The following is a 23,071-nucleotide window of genomic DNA, read 5'->3' on the forward strand; positions in this document are numbered from 1 at the left end:
AGAGGATTCAGTCAAACCAGTGCTTAGCATTGGTTTGTGAAAATAGCGACAGTTAGCTTATTAAAACTGGACACATGGCCTAAAGAGGAGAATAATAAAGATGTTTTTTTAATAATGCGAAAAGAATATGTTTTTAGTTTTTCAAAAGTGGCAAAAATTCCTCATGTATCCCATGGTAATGTTTTAAAAGGAGAAATAGTTGTGTGCATTTTATGGTTTGATGTTTAAAAAAATGTCCCTTGCCATATGGCGCCCTCATGCGGCCGCTTTTAATATGAGCAGGACCTCAAAAAGTTGCAGTCTGTCTTAGCAACCAGACGCTCTTGCCTGGATACAGACTGATGGCTAACACTGGCTAAAGCAACCAGCGAGGTTTGCTGCTGTTCAGTTCTCCATGGAAAATAATTTTGATTTAGATGTACACTAAATTTAGCCGATTGATATTTAAACGGTCTCCTGTCGTACTTACTATTTACAAGCACAACGTTAGAAGCTAGCACAGCTAGCGCTGATGTGTGGTGACTTCGTACTCTTACTTGCTGACCTCAGTTATTACAGGTAGGTTTACCTGTACTAACTCTCTACTTTAACTTGTCCATTCGTTTTCTCTCAGTAAAAATAAGGCAGGATATTTTCAGCAACATATTTTTAATTAATTGCAGAGATATGTTGTCAAATGAGAAGCAAAAGAACCGCAGTGAAGAGGAAGTGATCAAAAAACTGGTAACTATCACATAAATATTCAGTTTTGAATACGTATAAAAAAATCAGTGCGGGTTTCTCCTATTTACTTCATTCTTTACTGTTTTTAATTAACAGTGCATGGCTAATGGAGTCCCCTATGAAAAAATTGCACAAGAGGGAAGCAACATCACATCACTGGAGATGTTCTTCTCTGGTTTCCCCCGCATGATTGGCCTTTCCTTCTTCCCAAGGCTGTCCCAGCTTACCATAATAGGCCAGAACATAGAGCACATTGATGGGCTTGAGTGCTGTCCTCTGCTTCAGGAGCTCTGGATAGTCCAGTGCCATCTGACGGTGTGTTCGCTATGCTAATAAATGCTGGTAACAACAACTGGTGATAGCTTGAATCATTCCTGTCCTTTAGATATTTTGCCATGTGGATGCAAGTGAAGATTCTTTAGTAATGGGTCTCTTTCACCTATAAAATATGAAATATTAGTTCACACCACCATTGAATCGTGTGTGTTAAGCATAATTATCCCCAGCTGACAAAGACACACGTGCAGGTGTTCCTGCAGGCAGGGTGATAACTGTGAATGAGCTGGATTGAAAAAGGAGGAGGTGCATGGATACACTGATTTTTTTTGTCCCAAAAAGTCTGAAAACCGTGAAAGAAATATGAACTATATGAGGACTGATATAAACAGGTGTCGCATGCACATTTAAGCATGTATGTTTTGTGCCACATGCATCAAACAATCTACTTTCTCTTTATTGCAGGAAATATCTGGACTACAGAACTGCCTGCAGCTGGAGAAACTGTACCTTTATGAGAACAAAATCAGTGAAATAAAGAATCTGGACTTGCAGGTCCACCTAGAGGTGCTGTGGATCAATAACAACTGCATAACTAAGATTAAGGTTAGAGTTGTATCTCCTTTGCTTTTCTGTGTTTGTAATGCAAGATTTTTAATTATTTAGCAGAACAAAACTGCTCTTTTACACATAGTACTGTGCAAAAGTTGTGGGCCACCACTCATTTCTTTATATTTTGCTAGGAAAATGGGAAATACAGCAGGTGCAGCAATTTATTGAAACATGCAAACATATATGATAATATATGTCAAAAACAGAGTTTGTAGAATTCTGAAAAGCTTGAAAGTCAATATTTGATATGACCATCTTAGCATGACAAGGTAGACCTTTACTGCATTGGCAATGTGTTTGGGATCATTGCTGGAAAATGAAGCAGTTGTCAATCAGATACTTTCCAGATGGTATTGAATGGTGGCTCAAAGGCTGATGGTACATTTCTGCCTAAATAATTCCATCAATTTCAGATGGTATAGATAGTTTTTTAAGGTCTCCCTTTTTCCCTCCACTTGTCTGGTTTTCTCTTTTTTTGTAAAGAACCAATTTAAAAAGTGCTTAGAGACAACACTGGTTCATCCCATGAGGTAGGTGCTTTTTTCAAATACTTGAACGACTCATGGGTCAGTGATGAGTGGCTAAACAAACAAACATTGGTCTGAAAATGATCGGGTATAATGACTGGACTGAAAAATCGGCCAATTTCCAAAGTTAACTTTGAAAGACCTTCAGAAAGGCTTAACTTAGTCTCCACATGTGGTTGTTGTTGTTGTTTTCTCTTAAAGGGCTTGGACACACTTCTAGACCTTAAAGAACTAAACCTTGCTGACAACATTATTGAAAAGATCGGTATGTTCTCAGAGTAATTTGTGTTCAGTTTGATGGAGATTCGGCGAGCTATGTGAAAAATAATGATGGCAATCAAATAATTTTTAATTTCTTCTAAGGGCACAGCCTTGATCCTAATGTCAACCTTCAGAAACTCAATCTGTCTGGAAACAAGATCAGCTCCTTTAAGGTAAGATTAAAAATGAAAACATGCTTTTGAAATACTTTCTCTAAAAACTTTTCTTACTTATTTTGTAAAATCTTATTAAAATCCTTGGTCTGACAAAAGGGCATTTCTAAATTCTTGGGAGAATGCCGGGGTCTCGGCTAGTTCACATTTTCAATCATTTCAACAACAGGCGTGCAACGCAAGACCTTTATTGAGGCATTGTGCGCCATAATTTCATTTTTTCCCCCCCATTCCTCATTCAATGATATACATTCATGAATGCATTTATTTAAATAATATATCTTAGGAGTATGCCTAAGAGTATTTTTTTTAATGTGCAGGTTTGTGTTAGTTACACGTTTTAGGCATGCTTCAGCTGAGACGTGCTTTCACAGCACACGTGAATATTGTTTTTTCAAGGACATTTTGACAGGAAGCACAAAGGTTTTCGTATCTCTGTGACTGATTGGTTTAACACCTCAGATCTTGCTCCTGCAATCCACCTTTAGCCCTAAACCAGCTTATTATCTTATTCAAATCTGTAGCTTGACAAAGGGCATTCCTGAATTCTTGTGAAACGTTGAGGTCTGGGTCTTTTCGGATTTTCAATCATTACAACAATATGCTGGACGATCGTGGCTCAAGAGTTGGGAGTTCGCCTTGTAATCGGAAGGTTGCCGGTTCGAGCCCCGGCTCGGACAGTCTCGGTCGTTGTGTCCTTGGGCAAGACACTTCACCCATTGCCTACTGGTGGTGGTCAGAGGGCCCGGTGGCGCCAGTGTCCGGCAGCCTCGCCTCTGTCAGTGCGCCCCAGGGTGGCTGTGGCTACAATGTAGCTTGCCATCACCAGTGTGTGAATGTGTGTGTGAATGGGTGGATGACTGGATATGTAAAGCGCTTTGGGGTCCTTAGGGACTAGTAAAGCGCTATATAAATACAGGCCATTTACCATTTACCATGTCTCAATAAGACCTTCAATAAGGTATTAGGCAGTATAATTTTGATTTCTGCCATTATATGTTTAGTGATATACATTCCTAAAAGACTACATAGGTTTTCCTGTTTTGTTTTGTTTTTCAAATCGGCACTTTTATATTATACATTTAATGGTGTACCTGTTGGCTCATTCAGATGACTCTGATCATTGTTGTTCAAGGTTGTTTTGTCAAGAAACGCAGAAAAGTTTTTTTGTTTCCTTCTCTGATTGACGTAACACCTGAGATCTCCACCTTTTCCTCTGCACCCGGCTTGTTATAAAAAACACGATTATCACCATTCACTCTAAAGACCCCACCGTAACTACAGGATCAAGAAAAAAATCTCGCCACCATGTCAATACAATGTGACATCTTTTTTTTTTAGCTCTTCTTAAGTGTAGGTAATGTAGAAAAGAATAGAAGTGCTATCGTCAAGATGATGTGTTGAAACATCCATTTCAGTATGCAGCGATCATGATAGTTTCTTTATAATTACTAATATTGCAGTGACTTCTGGAAATGTAATTTATCTTATAGTGGGGGGGGAAATATATGCAGTGTCATTGTTTTTGTTTAAAATACTTTAAATTTTCTGTTTCTGTTGAGAACAAAAAAAAAAAGTGTCCTTTAGGGTAAACGTACTTAGGATATGCAGAAACTTTGCTGTCCTAGTAAGTAAATAATATTTATTTAGAAATCACATGTAAACATAGCTTTCATTGACCAGGTTTTGTACAAATGAGTAATCCTATATACATGCATCCACATGTAATTACAAACATCAAATAAAAAAGTAAAAATTGAAGACAGAGTACAGATCAAAGGGCTAACAACAAATGTGCAGACACATAACGACAACAAGCAGAGGGGAGCTTAGTGGACGGGAAAGGTCAGAGAATAAGGTGGTTTTGAGCCTAGACTTAAAAGCAGAGATGGGGGGGGGTCTTTTTATGTCATGCAGTAATTGATTTCACAAACGTGGAGCAGCGGCTGCAAAGGCTCTGTCACCTTTTTGTTTGAAACATGACCTTGGGATGTGTAAGAGATCTCTGCCAGTAGGATCGGAGAGATCTGGGAGCTGGATGTGAACAAATGGGATTGTTGATGTAAGCTGAGGCCTGCCCATTATAAGAGCCTTAAAATTGACCTTGAGTCTTGAATCTTTTCCTGTAACAGGAGTTGAGCCAGCTTGCCCGACTGCCCCGTCTGAGTGAGTTAGCATTGAAAGACCCCACGTCAACCCCAAACCCGGTGTGTCTCCTTTGTAACTATGACACGCACATTCTTTACCACGTGCCAAGCCTCCAGCGACTCGACATCTACGACGTCTCCAGCAAGCAAATCAAGGAAGCAGCTGAGGTACTGATAAGATCCAAGCTTTTTTTTTATGCTGCTTTGGGTTTAAATTGTTTGAAATAAATTTGTAAAATTACAGAAAAAGTTTGGTATAAAATAAAATAAAAAATTGTTAATTGACAGAATGTTTTTTTTTCCCTTTGTCTGTGAATAAATACCTAAATATTAGTAATATATTTTAAAAAACGCCTAAATTTCTATAGTGGTAAAAAACAGGAGCTTTCTGTTTTTTGTGTATTATTTATTTGATTTGGTGTTTATCTGTATTAAAAGCTCCAAAACTTTTAAAAATACAGATAAAATTCTAAAATGTATGTCCTTCACATTTCCAGAGCCATTCAGTGGGCAAGTTTGTAGTCTTTGGTGGGCTGATTCTGGCCCCTGTGCCTTATGTTTGACACCCCTGCCTTATGGTATTTCTTCTAGGTTTCTATAAAAATAAGCTATATGTTTTTAGTGGATGTATTTTGTTTTCTTGTTTTTCTTTTTTTTTTCTTTCTTTAATCTGCCACATTTGATATTTTTGTTTTTTACAAAGATATTTAACAGTTATATTTGATGCATCTGTTATTTTGTTTTAGCCTGAAATAAGAGGGTTTTTTTTTTTCATTTTTCTTTTAGTCTGCAGTGATGAAAAAAATGATGTACTACAATATGCGTGTACGCACAGCTCAGAGGAAACTAGCAGAGACCCGGCTCAGTCTGATAGAGAGGAAGAAAACTCTATCGCAGTCACCTGAAGAATGCATCAAGACTCTCACTCGTGCCCTTAAATTTGTATGTACTCTCCATAAAATGTCTTTTTGTAGCAGCTCTAAAAAGCTTCAGGTGTTTGTGTGCACAGAACGATTATAATTTGGATGCATTTCTAGCTCGAACGTGAGCTCTCCGTGGGGCCAGTTGTTTGCAAGAAACCTACCTGCCTGTCAGAAAGCGTAGAAGAAGGGCCACCACACCTGGATGAAGGCTTAACAGAAAGAAATGAATCAATCAGTGGCATAAGTCAGGATCCAGCCACGGAGCACAAAGTACACGCTAAGATTGAAGCGCTGAGGAAACGACTCAAACTATGGACCAGGAGGCTAGATGAGTGAGTTTGCATTTTTGATGAGATACAGAGACAGTGTACAGGGAGTGCAGAATTATTAGGCAAGTTGTGTTTTTGAGGAATAATGTTATTATTGAACAACAACCATGTTCTCAATGAACCCAAAAAACTCATTAATATCAAAGCTGAATGTTTCTGGAAGTAGTTTTTAGTTTGTTTTTAGTTTTAGCTATTTTAGGGGGATATCTGTGTGTGCAGGTGACTATTACTGTGCATAATTATAAGGCAACTTAACAAAAAACAAATATATACCCATTTCAATGATTTATTTTTACCAGTGACACCAATATAACATCTCCACATTCACAAATATACATTTCTGACATTCAAAAACAAAACAAAAACAAATCAGTGACCAATATAGCACCTTTCTTTGCAAGGACACTCAAAAGCCTGCCATCCATGGATCCTGTCAGTGTTTTGATCTGTTCACCATCAACATTGCGTGCAGCAGCAACCACAGCCTCCCAGACACTGTTCAGAGAGGTGTACTGTTTTCCCTCCTTGTAAATCTCACATTTGATGATGGACCACAGGTTCTCAATGGGGTTCAGATCAGGTGAACAAGGAGGCCATGTCATTAGTTTTTCTTCTTTTATACCCTTTCTTGCCAGCCACGCTGTGGAGTACTTGGACGCGTGTGATGGAGCATTGTCCTGCATGAAAATCATGTTTTTCTTGAAGGATGCAGACTTCTTCCTGTACCACTGCTTGAAGAAGGTGTCTTCCAGAAACTGGCAGTAGGACTGGGAGTTGAGCTTGACTCCATCCTCAACCCGAAAAGGCCCCACAAGCTCATCTTTGATGATACCAGCCCAAACCAGTACTCCACCTCCACCTTGCTGGCGTCTGAGTGGGACTGGAGCTCTCTGCCCTTTACCAATCCAGCCACGGGCCCATCCATCTGGCCCATCAAGACTCACTCTCATTTCATCAGTCCATAAAACCTTAGAAAAACCAGTCTTGAGATATTTCTTGGCCCAGTCTTGACGTTTCAGCTTGTGTGTCTTGTTCAGTGGTGGTCGTCTTTCAGCCTTTCTTACCTTGGCCATGTCTCTGAGTATTGCACACCTTGTGCTTTTGGGCACTCCAGTGATGTTGCAGCTCTGAAATATGGCCAAACTGGTGGCAAGTGGCATCTTGGCAGCTGCACGCTTGACTTTTCTCAGTTCATGGGCAGTTATTTTGCACCTTGGTTTTTCCACACACTTCTTGCGACCCTGTTGACTATTTTGAATGAAACGCTTGATTGTTCGATGATCACGCTTCAGAAGCTTTGCAATTTTGAGACTGCTGCATCCCTCTGCAAGCTATCTCACTATTTTTGACTTTTCTGAGCCTGTCAAGTCCTTCTTTTGACCCATTTTGCCAAAGGAAAGGACGTTGCCTAATAATTATGCACACCTGATATAGGGTGTTGATGTCATTAGACCACACCCCTTCTCATTACAGAGATGCACATCACCTAATATGCTTAATTGGTAGTAGGCTTTCCAGCCTATACAGCTTGGAGTAAGACAACATGCATGAAGAGGATGATGTGGACAAAATACTCATTTGCCTAATAATTCTGCACTCCCTGTATGTAAATTGATCTCTTAGGGGACAGCACAGAGCTAAACTGAAACTTTTAATCTGAAAAATTGATGTTCCTAATCTTATATTCAGGATTCACATCTGGTACGAGCGTGATTTGGCCCGAGCCACAAATAGGATGGAGTATACGGTGCAGTTTCTACTGATGGAGCTAGAAAGTGTTGGAAATATCCGTTTGGAGGAGGGCTGCTCCACAGATCCTTGGTACTTTTACTGTTCAGTATCATCCACTGTAACTGTAACCACTATGCAATTCACAGTAACAAATGGGAAATATACTCTCCTTCTTTTCTCTTTTGCTCTGACCGACAGGTTTACTTCTTGTTGTGACCTCCTACTTTCCCGCTTCTCTCCATCAGACTACAAAACGTATGGCATCACTGATATTAGGGTGAATAGAGTTATCCGCATCCACAATAGTGCACTGAGACTTTGCTTTGAGGACAAGATTCACCGTTTGCTAGCCAGCGAAGATTTATCTTCCCAGTAAGGCACGAAACAGATGATGAGCAGATTTTAACGACTATGTTAAGCTTCATACTGTAACTCTATTCTTTCTAAGCAGGAATTACAGACGTCAGCTGGAGTATTTATTCTACATAGTTGACCCTGAAAAATGTGAGAAGGATGAAACTTTGCAGATTCTCCAGGAAGGCTTCAAAACAACAGAGCAGCAGAAGGTATGTGTGCTACCAGAAAGGATGCACAAGCTCTTATCACACACATTTATTCTACTAACAATTAGGGGAGTAATTGAAGCTAATTAGCCACACATTAGACAGTTTATCACTCAACGCCTGCACACTTGTACACAGTGCAGTAAACGATATGTGCAAAAAGAAATTATCACGCTCATTTATGGAGCAGATTGCAATGAATACTAAAATGAGGGAAATTTATATTTGTGTGAAACTTTATGTGTGCCTGATTTGTGTCTGTATGGAGAGGTAACCACATTAGGGTTACAGAAGAATATGCTTGACTTGTGTTATTCTCACGCTTTCACTTTTTTACGCGATGACTCTCTAAATTAGGCCATGGGAAAAGAGGGTGCTATACCTTTTTCCAATAGCCTGAGTTTGAACGAGCAGTCCAGAATTGAGTACACACTTCGCCAGACCAGCCAAGGTCACACTAAACACAGCATGGATACGATTCCCTTCAGGCACGGTGAGGTCATTTTACAGATTTCATTCATTTCATTATGTTTTTATGCTGTTTTTTTAGAAGCTAAACTGCTAATGCTCTTTTGCTTGTAGGTCAGGTCAATGTTTCCAAAGTGTTCGTGGGTAGAAGCATGCCCATCCGAGATGGAGAACCAGTGGACAGAAGCAATTATCCTGGAGTTTACTCTGTGTATCGCAGTGTGGAGACAAAGCACAGATCTGCAATGAGTGAAGGTATTCACTGAATTAAAAGGAACAACAGCAGTTGCCTTTTTTGTAATTGTTGTTGCTTATTTCTTCACTCCCAATTATTTTTACATCTCTGTGTCCTTTTCATTCAGAAAGACCTGGCTCCAAGAAAACACACACTGATCTTGAGTCCAGTCCCCGCCGAAGGCAGTGGTTTGTGTTTGACCACGAGCTTGTCCTGCCCGAGTACATCATATATTATGAATACATCACTCAGGTAAATTATTGCATACATTCCTTTGACTGTCACAGACGAAACACAATTGTTCTCTATGGCGGTGTTTCTTCATCTTTTAATATTTAGATATTGAAAAATTGCTGCATTATTTAAAGCGATAACATGCCTAAATCTCAGTTTCAATCCCTGTGATTTAGGAAGTGCAGGTTATTTAGTAATCACAAATTTGGTGATGCCCATGTTTTTCGTGGGCAAGGTACTGAACCTCAGCTTACCTTCAACGCATTCATCGTGAATTGGATGCCATAGATCAAGCACTTAAAGTTCCTATTCAGAAAAAATGAGGGCAGATCTGGAGTTTGACTTTTGGATCTTCAATTATTGACATGTAATGTGTTTACTTTTGTCTGTACAGACCAGGTTATTCATCTGCTGCCTGTGACAGATCTAAAATATCCGCCGTCATCATTTCTAAGAGTTAGCTGCATCGGTTGGAAGCCTCTAAATAGATGAAGGACATTTTTTATTGAGGTTGGAGATCAGACAGCTGAGCTGCAGTTTTCGCGCTACATCCCTTGATTTGATGGGTTTGTTTTCATGTGGGAAACTAAACTAAACTAAGAGTTTAGAAACATGAAAGTGCAATTGTTTGTGCAGGTTATGTTTCTGTGCATGAATTATGATGAGTATGTGTTGGTTGCTCCCCACCTATCTATCTAGACGTCATATTTATTAATTATAATATTAATTTAAAAAAGCAAGTTAAAAAAATGCATCTGTTGGCAGTACATGTTGTAAACATTTTGATTTGCCTTGTCTAGGACAAAGACAAACCTACACTGCTGAGCCATAGCACAGACAGAGATCCTTCCAATGATGTTGCTCTGGACAAAGAAGTCCTCAACAGGGAACCTGTTCTTAAACCTCAGCCCAAGTTATTGAGCTTGGATGATAAAATTCTGCTTAGTGTTGCCCGAGCCAATGTCCTCAGTCAAATCACAGTAAGTGCTCTGCCTGTCACGGTTCTGGGTCCGTTGGACCCAGTATTTTGAGTTTATTATGTTTTGGTTCACTTTTGCATCATGGATTATTCTTTGTTTCTCTGGTATTTTGTGTTTCAGTTATCTTGGTATTTTGGATTGTTTCTCATTCTCTTGTTGTGATGTTTATTATTATTATTATTATTATTATTATTATCATTATTATCATTATTAGAGTTTCATGTTTCTATTATCCATGTTTTAGGAATGGTGGTTTCATGTATAGTTCAGTTCCATGTTTCATTTTCTGTCTCTGTGTTGAGTCCATGTCTCTGAGTTGTGATTCATGTTTCCTGTTTTATTGTGAAAGACTTTGTCTTATGTTAGTGTGTGCAGCTTTGTTCCCCATGTCTCGTTAGCCCTGATCTCTCCCAGCTGTGTCTCCCTTCTGTGGCCCATTTCCTCATTACTACCCTGTGTATTTAAGCCCTGTGTTTTCCCATGCCCAGTGTCGCGTCGTACCCTCAGATTATGCCTGTGTGTTTTTGGTTTCGGTGTTCAGTCCTCACTTCATGTTTTGTTTTCTGGCCAGCAATAAAGCTGAGGTTTTTGAGTTGCATTCCGTTTTCCGAGTCCTGCATTTGGATCCTCCTCTCTGCCTGCCCGCACACAGAGCCCTGACACTGCCGTTTTAAATAAGAGGTTGAATATGAAGCAGTTTCATTTCAGTTTGAACCATCATTGTTGCATTGAATCTCCAGGTGCTTAACCTTCATGGCAACAGCCTGAGCAACATAAAGGAGATTTCCAGCCTCACGGCTCTAAGGCATCTTACTGTCAGCTTCAATGAGTTCACGCACCTTGATGACATTTCTCACATGGTAATACAAAATAATGTTAAGATAACACTTAAGAGTGTGTTTAAGTCAAAGAATGCTTCTTTTATGATGTCCCTCTCTATTATTTGTGAAACTGAATAGTGGCTGCATAGCCATAAAGTGGAACTCTCACCTGCTCTCTTACCTAAACTACAGCCAAATCTTGAGTTTTTGGACGCTAGCTTTAACCACCTGGTGACTCTGGAAGGTCTGCGGGGGCTGGGACAGCTCAAACAACTCGATGTGCGCTGGAACAAGCTGACCAAGGTCAGAGAGGATACAGCTGTGCTCAGAAAACACACACCTGCTCTGCTGAAACTGGACACCCGATACAATCCTTGGAACAGGGTGTGTGCTGTGATCAAATAGAAAAAATAACTCGAAATATTCAAGGTTGAACCTCAGCAATAGTAATACTATGTATATGCTCAGAATATATATGTTAAAAATATGAATCTGAGTCTATGTTTCAAACTATACCACTGAAAGTGGCCTCAAATTGTAGAAGTGACTGAGTGAAGATGTTTCCCTTCTTCCAGCCCGAGGCAGTCAGAATGACCATACTAGGCCATCTCATGAACCTCACACACCTGGATGATGTGCTGGTAGCAGAGGAGGAGGCTGCTGAAGCTGTTCAGATGGCAGCTGGGTCCAAAATTAACCAGGTGAAGATTTTGTCAATATTCCTTCTTATATACTAGATTTTATTTGGTTGAGCTGATCTATGTAAAGAGACGTTGTTTAAATGAACAAATCCAAAATTGATGGATTAAAGTAAATGTTTTAAGTGAAGTATGGTAATTCAATCAGACTCGTTGACACTGCTCGTAGGCGTCTCTTCTGGCACACTCGCGTACCAAGAGTGACCGTCCCCGCACTCTTAGTCTGCTGTCAACAGCCCAGCTCCTGTATCATTTGAGTCCATCACCCTGGGGTCTTGGTAAAGAACTGGACCAAGACTGGACTGCAAAAGTGAGCTTCAGCATGTGGGCTTCTCAGTAAAGACGTTTTTAGGAGCGGTACTAAGTGGGATGATGTTGATCTTCGTTACCTTTTGTGTCTACCAAATTGCTGACCAGATCACCACCCTGAACCTTGACAACAAGAGGATTTCCAAGATGATCAATCTAAGTAAGCTGGTGAACCTGCGCTGGGCCTCCTTTAATGATAACGAGATCTCAAAAGTCGAGGGTCTGGACAACTGCCTGAAGCTGGAAGAACTGTCCCTAAACAACAACAGTATTTGCACACTCAGTGGTCAGTCGCACTCTCCGCTTCCCAAGGAGAAATCACACAGTGCCGTCATTGTTTCCATGTCTGTATTTGGTTACTGTTTCCTCAGGCCTCACACGACTCCATTGCCTAAATAAACTGAGTGTAGATGGGAATCGGCTAACCAGTCTGGACGTCTCAACTCTCGACGGGCTGTCCAGCTTGTCTTTTCTGTCAGCTGAGAACAACTGTATTGCTTCTCTTCATGGCATCCAGAGACTTCGGTCTCTCCTTGAACTTTACATCGGCAGCAACCAGATCTCTACATCAAGAGACATCTACTGTCTGAAAGTGAGCATCTAGTTAATATTTAAAAATGGATGAGAAGGTGAAATAAGTAGAGTAGAATTTAATTTAAATTCATTTTACTATGTGAGCTTATGTGACCATTTTGCTTTTCAGGGATTGACAAACCTCCTAATCCTGGATCTCTGTGGGAACCCTTTAGTGGAGAAACTGGAAAACTATCGAATATATGTAGTGTTTCATCTCCCCTTCCTCAAAGCTCTGGATGGAATTGCAGTGGTATGAGCTTAAAAAGTCATATTACAGCGGTTGTTTCCAGTATTTTGTAATTGCTCTTCTTTTCTGCTGTTTTCTCTAGGAAGCAAGTGAGTGTGAGAGCGCAAAGAATATGTTTATGGGAAGACTGACCACCGACACAGTGGCAGAGAAGCTGGGCCACTCAAACTACACAGAAATCACACACCTAAACCTTCAGGCCTGTTCCATTAGGTAATAACAGTGTTGTAATAAAACAGATTATAAAGAAAGATAAAGCCTTAAAAATATTTTTTTTTTCTCACAGGATAGTTGATCTGTCTCCACCAGAACTCTTCCGTAATGTGCGCTGCATCAACTTAGACCATAGCAACCTCACATCCTTCTCAGGCCTCATCCACCTGCCCAACATCAAAGTACACAGTGCACCAAATGCCAGTACACTGTAATACACTGGCTGGAAATGCATCATGTTCAAATAAATTATTTATGTTGTATTGTTTACAGGCTCTGTGTCTCAACTATAACCACATAGAGTCAATTCTGCCCAGGCAGAAGACTCAGACTCATCTGACAAGCAGACAGATACTATACAGCAAAGTGCACTCCAGTGGCTACAGCCAACAGAGCACATCTAAAGCCAGCAGGTAATCTAGTGTAGTTTTATTTATGGTTTTGTGCAAAAACAAGCTTCTTTTAAAAGTATTTCAATAGAGTTTTGTGCAGTCTAACCATGAGGGGGCAGCACTGACCAGCCAATGTGTGAGCTGCCTTAAATTTAACAGAAGCTGCTGGCAAACTATGATGAATTTATTTATAGTCAGAGTTTCAGTCAGAGAAATTCTTTTTTAATATATAAAAAATGTAAGCATTTAAAATGGGGCATTTCCTTTGAGGTAAAGACTACAATAAACTAAACAATTAAAACCTATTTAGTCTGTAGATTAATATAAACATTAGATGAAATATTTGTTGTGCAGAACCACTACACAATGTAGTGCTGTGAGAGCCATCCATTTGTTTAGCCAGACTGTGATTGCCTTGATGTGGTCTGCACCTGTGAGGTCTGACCAGTTAGACGTGGCAGCGGGAGGGACAACGAGGTGCTCGTTTAACCACCGAGATTTCAAACGGCCTTTCTCTAACTGCGTTTAAGGGATACTGGGCCCACTGGCAGCCTGGAGCCACTGATGGGAAGCCTGGAGGTGCTTCATTTGAGTCACAATGGCATCTCCAATATGGCCAATCTGCAGCTCAGCAGGCTCACCAATCTTAAAGCACTCTTCCTTGAAGGTATGTATGGTTGACGTTGCCACCCTTTTCTCTGCAAGCCGTTTAAAAGTGCACTACACAGAGGCTGTGAAAAGGCAAGCGCAAAGAGCAAAGTCTCCCCAATAGACCTAAGGCCAGGTGGGGGATGAGACGCAAAGAAAAGAATGATTGACTTTCTTTTCAACAGCTTTTGATGGCTTTTGATTGAGTTTTGCTTTGCTGGGGTGATTTGTCCCACAAAGCCAACCCTACTTTTCTTTCTTAGAAACCTTTGGAAGATTGGTTTGTAATTTCAGCACTGTTTACAGCCGAGTCAAGCAAGAAATACCCAAGAAGTGTTTATATGGGCCTAAAATTCTGCCTTTTATATTCTTCAGGGTGTGCAATTTACTCTAGTAGTTAGTATATAGAAATATTAGGGTACTGTTTGGGATGTCTGTTCGTTTTGATTTTCTAAAGTTTGGTCTCTCAACAGGCAATGAGATAAACCAAGTGGAAGGCTTGGAAGGGCTTCACCAACTCAGAGAGCTTGTGTTGAACAGAAACCGGATTAAAACTCTGACCAAGAACTCTTTCGCAGCCCAGGCTCTCCTCCTAGAGCTGCACCTGGCACAGAACCGGATCCGGGAGCTGAACCATCTCGATCCTCTGATTGAGCTTCGCAAGCTCTCCCTCGACATGAACAAGCTGCAGGTATTCAGCTTCAGCAGAGGTAGTAGTAGCAGCCTCCTCGCATGCTAGATTTTAAAAAAATGTTTATATTCACAATTTTAATGAAACGGCATATTCAATTAAACTGCATGAATAACTCAGAACGCCGTGATTTCTTGAGGTCACCGCCGAGGTCACAGCCATCTTTTGTGCAGTTTTGCGATTTACTACCAACTTTTACTGATTGGTTCACATGTGTCAGATGTATTTTGTTCACTGTGCAGCAGTATTACTTTTCCCTGCATTTGCAAAGTAAGACTTGAAGTATAGTGAGTCATTACTACCCACTGTGGCATGCAAGGGGTCGCATTAAGGAGAATCAAGTTTGATTGAAGGTCACGGCCGTGTGTATAAAGAATCAGGGGAACAATCAGGACAACGTGTAATCAGCTTCTCGGGCTGCATCTCCTCACACAGAGCGAGTGATTTGCACTTTTGTTGCCGGTTCCTTCTTCCCATCACTTCCTTAATGTTTTCACGCATTCAATTAAGACATAGAAATAAAGCAATCATCCAGAGCGTTATTCCTCACAGTGGGGGCGTCTTTGAATCACAGCCAAGTCCGAGTATAAAGCTGGGAATGAGAGAAAACATCCCCATGGCCTGTTGCGTGCCCAAAGTCTCTCATGAGATTAATGAGGGCTCACACATGTAATCTCTCCCATCAGCTGCTTCCATCCTGCCCACACCAAAATTATGAAAGGTTCAGCCCTGATGCAAATGCCTCTGTTATCAACACATAGCAAGGAACAGCTAAATGAGGGGTTATGAGTAAAAAAGAACTTTGAAATAATCTTTGCCTCTCTACTTCTTTGCAGGACATCGCAGAGCTTGACAAATTAGAAACTCTTCCCTCACTGAAGGAGCTCTCTGTTGTTGGCAATCCTGTGAGTATTAACAAGTTTTATAGGCAGTTTGTCCATTGGGTGGGTTCTGTCTTTATTTGCATCCACTTGCTGTCAGTCACAGAACATATCTTGAACTCACGATCTCTTGAACAAATGATCAAAAGCCCGCCGAGTTCTCATTTTCACAATCCGATACGCTAACACAGGGTAATTCTGAGGTTCCAAATTAAGTGATTACACGATGGACCGTCTGCTGTGCCTCAAACTGGCTGGCATCAGAGACAAATTCGTTGACCAAATGGCTGTGTGCTATTGGCCCTGTTACATCACCCATCTGGAGCTCATGCAGGCCTTAGCAGTGCCTGCAGCCCAGGGCCTGTCTATTGTCCACTGGGTAATGCTCAGCTGCGGTAGCCTCTTTACTGCTCGATCTCATCCCCCTTCTGTTCCCATGCGGTGGGGGTGGTGGTGGTAGTGGGGTTAATCCTGCCAGGGGGTAGAGGCCAACAGCCACCCTGGAGACAATACCTCCTGCTGTTGACCGCATGAGATCCTTTAGCTATGTTCCCTAGCCAAAGTCTGTCTCCTCCTTTTTCAATGGACATCCATTGGCATGCACTCACAACCTCATCAAAGCAGAAGTGTCCTGCAGGAACAGGCAGTTCTGTGGCTGTACAGGCTGGGTGTATAGCCTGGCATACAGGGTGCCCTCAGCTGGGAAGGGACCTATGTGCTGCTGTCAGCTGGGTCACTGGAATAGCTGCTGGGAACATGGTAAATACACTGGGAGCCACATAGCATCATATTTATCCCAGATGCCTCAAAGCAGACTGGGCTCATCTCCAGAATTAATATTTCTGAGGAGTGGTTGATAGCCAGACTGTTTAACCAAACATTTGTTTGTCTTTTTGTTTTGTTTTGTTTTTCAGGTGGCACGCAATTCTGTCCACAGACCAGCAGTGGTGCTTCGCCTGCCCCAGCTGCAGGTCCTGGATGGTGTGGACATCACTCTGGAGGAAAGAACCAGGGTGGAACTCCTCAATGCTGATTCATCAGTGAGAACTGTACAAATGCATGCTCGATCCAATGCGTAGGGTCGTCACACCTGTTAAATGTTACACAGTAATTTTTTCTTCCAAAGATTATGTTTAAGATACATTTTAACTCTTGCTTTGAGCCAGCAAAACTCCAATTTCCCTCTGTTTTGTTTCTAAGAGAGGTGGGAAACACTCTTGACCTCAGTCTTTGGAAATTTTAACAAATACATGTAAGGTTAGCGTATAGCTGAGATACGAACCCCTATCCTCTCCTACTGTACTTTAGTTGAATTTTAATTCTGACTGAATTACAAATGTACAAATGAAGACACTGTGTATGCAAAATAGCATAATGGGCCTTATCATGAAAGATGTAGTCCAGCTGGAAGAGTCAAAATGCCAACATCCAAACCACAGCCACCCTGAATAGTATGACTGATATTAGTATGACTGATTTAATGTTCATGTAATGAGAAACCGGGACAGTAATTCTCCCGCAGCACTGAATTAAAAGCGGTCTAAGCCTGCTAGCATCATCCTGCTGATTAGATGAAATGTGCCCGGCCGATAATGCACCAGTGGATTTACCCCCTATTAGCCAGGTCAACACGACCCCCCTCTGCTTGTTAGACGTAAGTATGGAAATGAGCAGAGATCCTGGGTTTTCTCATTAAAAACACAAATGCAGCCCTCCCTCTGTTGACTCTCATGAATGCCATCTGAGTTGTCACTTTCAATCTGTGCCTGTAGCTGCTTTGCTTGAATGTAAATGTTGTTATTTATGCGTAGTAATTACTGTTGGCCTATAAGATGCTTACATATGTGGAACAGCAAGCAATCTAATCCCCAGTCCCCTGGCAAGTGTGTAGGGTGTAGTGGACACATTGCATGGACCGTGGACAGCAGCAGAGATAGAAAAGTGGAGAAAAAATGTTTTATGTTAGAATACATATACTAGTGAGGAACTTAGATGCACTTAATAGATCATGTTTGCATGTTATGCTTCACATCAGTTCTGTCCTGGAGAATTATGTCCATTTTCCTTATTCCCTCCTTGTTTTTTAAAGCCATACTCCCATCATCCCGGAGCTCTCCTTCCTACAAGTGAAGTTAACCTTCCTGGACTGCTCGTGCCCCACAACCCCACTCTAAGAGTAATGAGTGTAAGCGGAGGGCCGCAGAATGTGATGCACGGGCACAATGTCCTGCAAAATAACATAGACGAAGACCATTACACATACAAATGTGAGTATAACATACAAACCCAAATCCAAAAAAGTTGGGATGCTGTGTAAAGTCTAAATAGAATAAAATGTGATCACAGAAAACACATCAGAGTTTTAAAATAAGAAAATGTACCATTCAAGAAAAAGATTCTCTTCAATTTGATGGCAGCAACACAATTTAAAAATGTTGGGACAGGTCCATGTTTACCACTGTGTAGCAGTCGGTCTTCTTTTAACAACAGTCTATAAACATCTGGGAACTGATGTCTACATCACTTGCTTGACATTTGGGAGACAAATATATTGCTGAATAGTCCTGGATCTGCTGAGCTGTTTGATTTTTGGTTTTATGGTGCACCAGATCTTTTCGATTGGTGAAACGTCTGGACAGCAGGCTGGCTAGTTCAGCACTACATTCTTCTACTATGAAGCTGTGCTGTTGTAATAGGTTCAGTATGTGGTTTAGCATTGTCTTGCTGAAAAGATGTCTGGATAGGTGCATATGTTGCTCTAAAACCGGTATGGAGGCTTTTGAACTGAGTGTTGATTGTCTTTCCCCTCCTTACTCTGGAGGATTTTTCATCCTTGCTTTCTAAAAAGAATGCAAAATTTGGATTCCTCTGACCACAGAACAGTTTTATAATTTGCCTCGGTTCATTTTAAAAGAGCTTCGGCCCAGAGAAGACGGCTCATGTTCACAAATGGATTCTTGTTTGTGTGATAGAGCTTGGATCTGCATTTGCGGATGGCGGAGTGAACTGTGTTCACAGTCAATGATTTCAGGAAGGATTCCTAAGCCCATGCAGTGATTTCCATGATATAATCATGTTCGTTTTTAATGCAGTGCTACCCGAGGGCCCGAAGATCACAGACATCCAATATTTTCAGTCTTATCTGTTGCGCACAGAGATTTCTCTGGAATTTCAGAATTTTTTGTTGATATTATGTACAGTAGACGATGAGATATTAAAAGTCTTCTTAATTTTGTGTTGAGTTTTTTTTGTAGAAAACTGTTGCAAAATGTTCCTCCATCTGTTTTTTCTTAGTACCACTTACTTTTTCCAGCCTTTTATCGCCTTTCTACCAATTATCTTTTGTCAGAGGTGTTGCTCCTATCACCTTCAAAATTTGAAAACATTTTTCCTTAAAATTTTTAATTTTCTCAGTTTAAACATTTGAGATATTTACTGTGTTCTGCGGTAAATAAAATTATTGGTTTATGGGGTTTGTAAATTGTTGTAATCGGTTTTTAGTTTTACACAGTTTCCTAACGTCTTGGAATTGGGTTTCTTTTTCTTCTTGATGTAAAAATGCCTTGTTTTCAGCTGCCATATGTAACTTGTTATATAGAGATTAGCTGTTCTCCTTTGTGCTCTGTCGCAGTAAGAATGATAGACGTTTCAGTGATATCTAATATTACGCCTGTATTAACTCCCCACCCAGGTAAGAAGCACAAACACAGTAACGTTGCTCGAAGTGGCCAAACTGATATTTACTTCAGACACAACCGAAGAACAGGAAGCAACATTCCGACCACTGCTGGGAACAGACAACAAGAACAAGACAGCAGGTTGGTAAAAGAAAAAAAACAGTGTATATCTGATTTTTTTTCTCCTTATTTTTCCTGATGGAAAACTTTTAAAAAGAACTCAGAGTAAACTAAAAGTTTGTTTACACTTGTTGTATTCCAGATTCCCAAATGGCGGTAGACTTCCACCCCAGTAGGAATCAGAAGAGGTGGAACACGAGGTGAACACATATGGCGGCCATTGCTGTTGTGTGTTTTTATGTCCTGGTGTGAAATTAATGACAACAATAATCTATGTGTATCTAAATCGTGGGATTTTTGTATGTTTTAATAAATTACTATTAGTTAATACAAGCAGCACTTTAAACTGAACTGCCTCTGATGTAAATTAGGCCGTTTTTTGGGGGGGGCACATGTCGTGCCTTCCTCTCAAATGCATATATAATGATTGAGACTTCATTTTTTTTATATGCGGATCACTAACCATGGTAATCTGAGGATGAGAGGTTTTGGTGTCATTTTGAATGCCATCTCATCTTTTGCAAACAAGTAGAAAAAACACACAGATGTAAGGGCGTGTGAGGCTGGCATGCCGCGTCCATCGGGTCAGATGCATCCCCAACAAGTGGATAATCCAGCTTTAGCACACCTCTCTGTGGACAATAATCTGCAGTCGCTCAGATAAAGATATAATCTTGAATACGGTCCAAATGGATTTCAGAGATTGTCAGTTTCATCATGTTAGCCTCTTTTCGAAAAGCCCACAGCAGTTTCGTCTCTAACGTGCAAATCTCCTGTGTTGTAATGAACCCACTCCACTTTGTGTTTATGATGTTAGCTCAGTGGACCATTAAAATATATTCTTCCTGTTTTCCTGTTGGCATAATCTAGTGGTGCCACAGTCAACAAAAACACCAGTCTGAATAAGCCACATAAGGCATAAATATGTGAAGTAAAAACTCCTTACTGCAACGGGAAACATTTAAATAAAAAGCTTCATTGCTTTCACAGTTGCTCTGCTGACTATCATACATTAGATCAACATAGCAACTTGAGGTTTTATAACAAAATTTGTGCAAAATTACACAGAGGAATATAATTATGAAATCGCCAGTTTAAAAGACACAGTGTTCGCTGCAGAGATTATGCATTGGTGGTGTTAACATGACCACTAGGTGTCCTTAGAGCTCCATTAACACTGCTAATCAGTCAGTGAGTTTTGACCTGTATGCTGTAAGCTGAAGGAGGATGTTTGCACTTCACTTTTGTGTCTCTCTTTCCGTGCAGCCTTTTTGCTCAACATCCCAGAAATAAGCCAGCTCTACGCAGAAAAAGTGAAAAGCTCTCCCCAAACAAGCTCCCCTAATGCATGTACTTAACTTCACTTAATTTGTGTTAATTCCCAGCATTAAGCGGGGCTAATGACTGCACAAGTGAGTGCACTGTCATTACCCTGCTCTGCCTGACATCAAATGGCAGCTGATGTACTTCTCTTGAAAAAAAAAAAAGCACAGGAGAGATTTGGGGGCTCAGTGTGAGTGCTCTAATGCGTTAGGTACTGCAGAGGATAATTACACATTTTATATTTGAGTACAGTATGCGCAGTATGGATGGTTATAAATATATTTCTAATTCATGTCGTGCGTGGTGTAAGCTTATAGTGAGCATGCCACTTTGCACGGCGTGTCTCATATCTGCATATCTTTCAGTGTTTCTTACATTAAAACGACATTATCATAAAGATTGTGAATAATTCATCACTTCTGTGCGAACCCAGATGCACTGCTCCCTCTGTCTATCTCGCTGCCTTTCCTAGCTCCTCCATGTGAGTAGACCACATGGTTTGTTGCTGGTTTAATGGGATGGAATGTGACAGGTTATGTTTTCATCTGCCTTATATGAAGGCAGGAGTGACCGAGAGGGAGAAGAAGGAGAAGAAGAGACGCAGAGAGTGAGAGTGAGGGGTGGAGAAGGGGGGAGTGAGCTGTCCTCTGCAGTTGTAATCTGGATTCAGAATTAGACATGTTTGAGCTTGTTGTGAATCTGTTATAGATGATGCCTGCCCCCTTCCCCCCAAAAACCTCGCTACACACACACACACACAGAAAAACGCATGCTCTGCATGGGGCCATTACTGCTGGTCCACTAACTCCCTACATTTGCTGTGTCTGTGCATTCAGAGCACCATTAGTCCAAGACTCTGTGAATAATTGCTGAATGGACCGCGTTTTCACAGCTATCTACTCAGGTTCAAGTGTTGGAGGGGAGGTTAGAGGGGTGACGACGCGGATTGAAGTTTGATGCGGAGGTTAACGCCGCACGTTGTGCAGTGCTTGTCGAAAATGCGCCGCATGTGTAATGGATGACCGACGTTACACTCCACATGCATTACACATTTGCCAACCTGTATTAACTTTTAGAAGTGCTTTGATAGGGGCTACAATTTCATCAACATCATCACTTGAGTTGAAATTGCTTTTGGAAAAAATGAACTTGCAATTGACGACCAACTGCAAGTCATCAAGGAAAATTATTTTGTTCTCAAAAGGTGCATATTATGGCCCAAGTTCATTTTATCCTTACAAATACATCCTCTATCTTGACATATTGCTTCTCTTGAAATCTGTCATTGAGTTATTGCTGTCGCTTGTGATTTGCCTGTAATTTGTTTCCTGTGGAATAAATCGTGACTGGCAAGAGGAGAGAAAAGAATGGAGTGAGAGTGACAGTCAGAATGAAAAGGAAACTGCTTTTATTTTGTGCAGACATTTTGGATAAGAGCCCGCATCACAGAGGCATTAAATCTTAATTGCTTTCCATTTCAGGAATCATGTGTCGTTTATAACATTATTGAACTTGTGTGTCATTAATAACATTATTTCAATCACGCAAAGTGTATTGCGAAATGGCAAAAACAAGTTAACAGAACAACCAAACAAGAGAACGAATGCATAATTTTCTTGCAAATTTATCAGGAATCAATTTTCGGAGCTTTGTCAGATGGTTTGCTTTTGGGTAATTTGGTATCAGCCTTTCATATTTCATACAATTTGCAATGTGTTTCTCCTTTAATGACTTAAGTGTTAATTCAAGTGGATATTCTTCACCAGAGGGCTTTGACAAAAACACAGCAATGATTTTAAATACGCGGCGCTATGGGAGGATTGTGGACATGTTGCCGTTATTGATGAGTTTTTTTCTGTTATTATGGTTTATTGTGTCCTATGCGGAATAGAAATCGCTTTTTAAGATGACAAGGAAACATGACCTCCTGCCCACCCTTATCCCCTGAGCCCCATTGAGCAACAACAACAACAATTTAATCTCTTTTGACCCCGATTGTTATTTTTCTTTGTGTTTGTATCTTGGCCTTTTTAGTGATCGCTTCATGATCCTCCCTTTTTGCCCCGCTTCTTTCTAAGTAGACACTTTGCCACAATCACTTTCATTATATTGAAATAAAACACTTGCTTGGATTTGCTCTTTTTGTGTTATTAAGAACACGATAACAAGGATTTAGAATGCAATATTAATATTCTTAATCCCTTCTCAGTTATTAGGGTCGACTAAGCGCTTTAGAAACGGCATTTAAAGATCCTGGCAAGTGCCAAGTTGAAAAATTGTTTTGGATAAAGAA

General features: G+C 40.6%; 1 protein-coding gene across 2 annotated transcripts; it reads left to right on the plus strand.

Annotated features, from left to right (window-relative positions):
• The first annotated feature begins 30 nt into the window (after positions 1-30).
• Positions 31-22,222, plus strand: lrrc9 (leucine rich repeat containing 9). 2 transcript variants are annotated; one of them, XM_082516651.1, is made up of 33 exons: positions 31-558; positions 663-723; positions 820-1,038; positions 1,465-1,605; positions 2,340-2,403; positions 2,502-2,572; positions 4,705-4,887; positions 5,506-5,661; positions 5,757-5,974; positions 7,661-7,792; positions 7,901-8,074; positions 8,154-8,268; positions 8,623-8,758; positions 8,848-8,988; positions 9,096-9,220; positions 10,003-10,182; positions 10,923-11,042; positions 11,196-11,387; positions 11,579-11,704; positions 11,871-12,011; positions 12,119-12,296; positions 12,382-12,602; positions 12,714-12,836; positions 12,916-13,046; positions 13,120-13,228; positions 13,320-13,459; positions 13,969-14,105; positions 14,560-14,777; positions 15,614-15,682; positions 16,573-16,698; positions 17,748-17,925; positions 19,350-19,476; positions 19,598-22,222. In XM_082516651.1, exons 1-33 carry the CDS (start codon positions 512-514, stop codon positions 19,629-19,631), a joined length of 4,533 nt encoding a protein of 1,510 aa, XP_082372777.1. In that variant the 5' UTR covers positions 31-511; the 3' UTR covers positions 19,632-22,222. The 2 variants fall into 2 exon arrangements, with proteins under 2 accessions (XP_082372777.1, XP_082372778.1); XM_082516652.1 differs by lacking the exon at positions 820-1,038.
• The last annotated feature ends 849 nt before the right edge of the window (positions 22,223-23,071 follow it).

Source organism: Aulonocara stuartgranti, assembly GCF_965226115.1.
Source record: "Aulonocara stuartgranti genome assembly, chromosome: 19".
In the NCBI taxonomy this organism is placed as follows: Eukaryota; Metazoa; Chordata; class Actinopteri; order Cichliformes; family Cichlidae; genus Aulonocara; species Aulonocara stuartgranti.